Source organism: Ananas comosus, unplaced genomic scaffold (genome assembly GCF_001540865.1).
Source record: "Ananas comosus cultivar F153 unplaced genomic scaffold, ASM154086v1, whole genome shotgun sequence".
In the NCBI taxonomy this organism is placed as follows: Eukaryota; Viridiplantae; Streptophyta; class Magnoliopsida; order Poales; family Bromeliaceae; genus Ananas; species Ananas comosus.
In genome coordinates, this window is record NW_017893536.1 from 3,609 (window position 1) to 9,917 (window position 6,309).

General features: G+C 42.9%; 1 protein-coding gene across 1 annotated transcript; it reads right to left on the minus strand.

Moving 5' to 3' along the window:
- Nucleotides 1-4,632: 4,632 nt before the first annotated feature.
- On the minus strand, nt 4,633-6,023 carry LOC109706269. The gene has a single exon (XM_020227053.1). The coding sequence runs from the start codon at nt 6,021-6,023 to the stop codon at nt 4,695-4,697; it is 1,329 nt and encodes a 442-aa protein (XP_020082642.1). The 3' UTR covers nt 4,633-4,694.
- Between the last annotated feature and the right edge of the window lie 286 nt (nt 6,024-6,309).

The following is a 6,309-nucleotide window of genomic DNA, read 5'->3' on the forward strand; positions in this document are numbered from 1 at the left end:
TGTCGAAATTGACACCTTTGGAAATTCGGATCGGAGCGGTTATCCGACGATAATCGTTTTGGTGTGAGTATTCTTATTTGCTGCCGGGACACCCTAATTATAGTGTTGGGTGGTAGCAGGTGACTCGTGGCACGAGTTGGTGAGTTCCGGGACACTTCGTAGGTCCCGGCGGAGTCCCGATGCGATTTTTAGGACTTCCTGCGAGTTACGGTAATTGGTGTTGAGAAACCGATTTCTGTGGGTTTACTGGTGGAAATGTGAGTTAGTGTTTTATATACATGGGTTGGATTCTAACCCGGTGGACCCTCCGCAGGTCTGGTTGACGCTCTTCCACAGACGGGAGACAGGTGCTACTTACGTACAGGTGGGTACTTCGACCCGAAGTCGGTACAGTGGTGCACGCTCGGTGACATTTCTTTCACTCCTTCATTGTTTTTTATATTGCATATTATATATATTGAGCCTTGCACCCATGTTGTTCCCGTATTACTCTACTCGGTTGTTTCCATGTTTAATATCATGAGTAGGAGTAGAGTAGATTTATCTGCATGTGATATCTGTGACTTGGTTGGTCGGTTCCCGTATCACTTACTCGTGACCTATTTGGTCGGCTTATTGCATTGTTATCGTGACTTATTTGGTCGGTTCGGCTACGTGATGACCTACACGGTCGGTATACCCCGAGGGGTAGGATTGTCGGTTAGTTGTCGATATTTGGCTATGACCTAGTCGGTCGATTCTTGTATCTCGTACTGTGACTGGCCTATTCAGTCGATTCACTGCATCTGTTGTTGTGATCTATTTGGTCGGTTCGACTACTTGGTGACCTACACGGACGGTGTACCCTGAGGGGTAGGATTATCGGCTAGTTGCCGACGATTGGCTATTGAGCATATTAGCATCGATGACCACTGCTCGTATGCATTTCAAGAACACCAGTGGTCTGATCGACCACAAGAGGGTGTTTTTTTTTGGAAAAGTGATCGTACATCCAACCCATGAGCCCAGAGGCCTAGTCTGGGTTATATGCACCTGTCAGTCTAGAGGCCTAGTCTCTGCGATATATACAGGTAGAGTGGCAGTGGCACAGGCTTGAGGTCTGCAGACCGTCATGCCAAGTTTCTGATTGGATATTTGTTGGGACTGATCGTTCGATTGATGCATATCTGCACTTTGTTCTGTATTACAATAGCGGCTAGTTATATTTCTATGTACTATTTTTTACCCACGCATCATTGCTACTGTAGTTATGATATCCATGTATGCATTCTGTTCTATTTTACCGTAGCGGTAGTTACATGTTTTATTACTGTTCCCTTTCCTTCCGGCATATTAGCTACTGTATTTGTGATATCTACCTATGACTTTGATGATCTCTTTTCATCGGTGAATACTCCTTGCCTTCGTCGACTTGCGGTACCCACTGGAAGGGGAGACATGTGTACAGGTTGTCACCCCCACCCCCCTTTCAAGCGACATTGCTGGTCCAAGTCGGGACGGTTCGTGAAGCACGCATCCTAGCGATCGATAGAGCTACCGACCCATCATTTTGGTTAAATAATTTCCTAACTGGACTTCTTAAATAATTAACTTAGAATTAGTATTTATGATTCAGTTGGTTTCAGGTTAAATGGGATAAATAGGATTTTGTGAATGTAATAAAGAACGTATGGATTTCTTATGAAATGAAAATGATTTTTTACCCCTCGTGGTAGCGTGTTTTTAAAAAAAAATATTTCCGTATGGGAAACAGTTTTAAAAAGAGTTTCTGGTTTTCATAGCGTGTTTTTAAATGAAAATATTTTCGTGTGGAAATCGGTTTGAAAAAGTGTTTCTGGTTTTCATGATTTCTAGTATTTCAAAATAAGTTTGCGAGTGAAAAACGTTTTAAACTAATAGACATGAAATAATGATTATCTGTGATGGAATGAATGAGAATGTGTATGTGATGTGGTGATTGTATGTATGTACAACGTGGTTGTATCTTATACTTATGCGACGTCGTGCAAATATAGGAGAGATTTTGTCCGTGTGAACAGTGGATACTATGTATTTGTGGCGGATCTGACATACTCTGGGGTCGAGGTTTTCAAAAAAAAAAAAAAAATTTGGGCACTTCCGCATTGGCTTTTAAATCCAAAAAGGGGACCCCGGGACGTGACAATAAATAAAAAGAATCTAAGTTGTAGTAATTACTAATATTATATACTAACAATCAAAATATATATATATAGAGAGAGAGAAATCAGAAAATTTACTAAATAAAAAATTCATTAAAAAGAACTAGGTTGCGGACTATGATTGAAGAAGGGATTTGGAAAAAACTCGCTTGTGCCATGCCTATAGAGGATTAATATAGATGATGATGACGACGATAGAAATATTGTTTCATAAAAACTCTTAAGCGGAAATGAAACAAAAAAATAAAGAGTAAAAAAATTAGATAAAAGAAAGGAGTAAAAGAGCGATTAGGGTTTCAGTATTTTACTAGGATGAAAATACTTAGAGACCCCTCATCTATAAGTTCTTTTAAAATTGATCTCTCAACTTGAAAAGTTCAAATCTTTTTTATTTACTATCGGATATTTCATTAGATCCGGATTCAGGTGCAGATTTGAAAACTATTCTGGACCCTACCCATTTAAAAGTTGGATTCGGGTCGGGTCCAAATCCGGTATGGATATAAAATATCCGGATCCATTTTTTATCGGGTACGAATAGGGTCTGGGTAGGGTCCGAATCGGGTATAGTATATCGGATATATAGGACAGTTTTAAAATCAAATTTAGAAACAAAAGTTACCGATTGCTATATTAAAAAAATATATTTTTGGCACAAATTATTTTCTAGAATATAGACCAAACATCCGATGTGTATTATACGATTTTTATATTCAATGTGAGATGTTCCTTTCTATATGCAAAAAGTAAATAAGCTACACACACACACACACACACACACACACAATAATTATATATATAATGATAATATATATACGAGAGAGAGAGAAGAGAGCGAGGAGAGAATGAGGGCTACTAGTATCGGAACAACGGACCTTTCCGTGCTTCCAGCCGTTTCATAATTGGAACTCTTCGAATCGTCGAGCAACCGTCTCCAAGTATTAAATTTGATCAAAGATTGAGTACCTAGAAATAAATTAATATTTCGATATATTTGCCTAGTGAATCGAATGGCTCAACAACAACAATTCAATCGGCCGAGTGACCGTTCAAAGTTAACGGTGTAGAAATATCCAAACACGTGAAATTAATAGAAAATTCTTTATACCCCTATAAAGACAAATCAATATTCTTTGATTAAAAATTTTAAATGTCATATATATCATTTGAAACATTTATTTTCAACCCGTGATTTGAGCCTTCGTTTACTAGGCACTATACTAAAATCATAAAATTTAATTCTAAAGATTCAAATACTCCAGATCAAAGGTTTAACAGTACCTGATCGACCGATTCATAGCAACACTGAAAACTGACCGGAACACACTTTACGAGGCTCCGTGTCTTCCTATAGCATAGAAACATACAACTCTCTCTCTCCTCTTCTCTCCTCTCGATCTTCTTCATTCTCTCTCCCTTCCCCGTCTTCTCGTCTCCTCATATATATATATTATTATATATAATAATCGATTAGCTACTTATAATCTCCATCTATATACGCTGGAGCTTCGTACTGAAAGTGTTTGTTTCTATCTTAATGTCGTTTCAAATCAACGATCTCCATCACCGTTAAAATAAACTAGGTATCATGAATCTAGTTAATAAAATTTGAGTTTTTTTCGATATCGTTTACTTAGTAAATAAATTATATCAAAATGGACGGTGAAAATTGAATAATCTTTAAAATTTGAGTATAGGACTTTTAAATTCAAGATCAAGAATGTTAACTTTAATCTATATAGTTTAAAGTATTTTCTATCAAAATTTGAAGAAATTTAGATTCTTCTACACCGTTAAACTCCAAACTTGTCATAATAGCCATTGAAAATTGACAATTTTGAAATAGTTTGATCATAAAGTAAACTATGTCGAAAAAATATAAAATTTTATTTCTAAAAACTTTAAATACCCTAAATCAGTTTTAACGGTGTGGATCATTGATTTGAACGCCCTAAGATCAAAAATCAACACTATAGTACCGGAGCTCGGTACTATAGATAGTATAGTAGCCTAGCTCATATATATGCACACAAATATCCCAAATTTTGAACTGGGGTGCACTTCAAGGTACACTTGAGAAATCCCACGTACGCACCAAGAAGTTGCACTCCTGCAACGGATAACAAACATAGGAGTGTCTCTATCGATCCCTATATATGAATGCGATTCCACACCGATATAGTTTTTGCTTTTCTTTCTTTTCTTTTCCTTTTTATTCCTTTTTCGGGGATAAATAATAGTTGTAATTTTGCACACAACACAGCACAATATAACGTCCCACCATGCATTTACGATGTCGTTCAACAAACCTTTCCAAGATACAAAACGGGATATATGTAGGAATTAAAGCAGATAGAAATCATATCTGGAAATCAAACCTAAATTAAAATTTGGTTAATTAAGAAGAAGCAGCTAGATAAAAACAGATAAGATTTAAGCATGGAAACGTATGCCATTGATTAATTAATTAGCAAATAGTAATATGATGATACATATGATATATTAGGCGGCCGCCTAGCGCAACTTAGCAGAGAGGATCTCAAAGAAGTCGGGGTACTGAACGATGTCCTCCAGCAGTCCCTGCGGAACCATGGGGAAGTTATCCGGCCCGTCTGCCGAGGTATCGACGTCGAACGTCTCGACCTCCGATTTGAGAGAGACCAGACCGCGGCGATCGCCATGTTCGATCGTCATCATCTCATCGGCATGAAACTTTCCGGCGGCGTCGATGCGCCCGGCCATTTCCTTCGACTTGTCATTGCGGCGATGGCGGCGGTGAGGGCAGAAGCCGTGGATGATCTCCTGGAGGAGGCCGGCATCGGCGGGCTCCGAGCAGAACAAGTCCCAATCGTCGCTGTTGTTGTCGTTGTTGCTGATGCTGACCGTGGTGGTGTTGCTGTTCCCGTCGAATACTGTATCGGAAGACGGAGAAGATAATTTTACGTCGGCTGCGGTGCAATAATTAGGCGGATGATTCTGCTGCTGCTGCCGCTGCTGCTGCTGCCCGAGGAGAAGAGTACTCCCGGACAAGTATTCCGAGGAAGGAGAGGAAGAAGCGGCAGCGTAGCGGGCGCCAATATCGTCGTCCACGAGGGAGCGAGCGATGCCGCTGGCGTAGGTGCAGTCGCCAGGCGGGATGCTGAGCGGCCACGACGAGAGATGAGAAGCGCAAGAAGCGCAGCCGTGGTCGACGGCGTGGTCAGTCGGGACGTTGAAAGAGTAGTGGGAGCTGGATGAGCCGCCGTCGTTCGGGTGGAGGAGGTTCCGCGGAAGGAGACTCGCCGATTCACAGGAGGAGGAGGAGGAGGAGGAGAACACGGGCAGGCCGACGTTGTAATTATAAGCAGGGTACTGGTGATAGTGGTGGCGGTGGTGGTGGTGGTGGTGGTGGTGGTTGTGGTGGTAGGGATTATTATTGATAAAATTGAAGGCCGGGTGGGGCGGCCGCGGCCAGCTACTATTGGGAGGGTCGACGGGGAAGGCTGCGGCGGGGTGGGCGATGGGGAAGTTGGTGCGGGCCTTGAGGCCGCGCATGGCCCGGGCGGCGATGTCGTAGGCGCAGGCGGCCTGCTCGGCGGTGTCGAAGGTGCCCAGCCAGCGCCGCTCCTTGGACTGCGGGTCCCGGATCTCTGCCGCGTACCGCCCCCACGGCCTCCGCCGCACCCCCCGGTACTTGGTCCCCCCGCCGCCTTCCCTCTGCGCCGCACCCGCACCAGCACCCGCACCAGCACCCACACCCGCACCCGCACCAGCACCAGCACCCGCCCTCCTGCCGCTGTTGCCGCCGCATCTCTTCTGCTGATGGTACTGATGATGGGCGGCGGCGTTGCTGGTGTCCTCCATGTTCTCTCCAACCCCCTTTCTCTCTCCCTCTCTCTCCCTCTCTCTCTCTCTCTATATATATATATAAGATCGATGTTTGTATATATGGTCGATATATATTATGTATCCTTCTTTGAATGATGGGGTACGGAGGGGAGAGGAGGAATGGAGACGGTCGTGGGGTAGTGGGCTGAGGTATTTATAGGGATGAATTAAGAGCCGGATGATCTGCGGAGGTGGTGGTGGTGGTGGTGTGTGTGTCTCTCTCTCTCTCTCTCTCTGGAACAGTGGAAGTGACTGGCTGTGG

What these genes read in the sequence shown, in the direction of transcription:
- LOC109706269 (XM_020227053.1), bottom strand. Translation starts at nt 6,023, where the DNA reads ATGGAGGACACCAGCAACGCCGCCGCCCATCATCAGTACCATCAGCAG.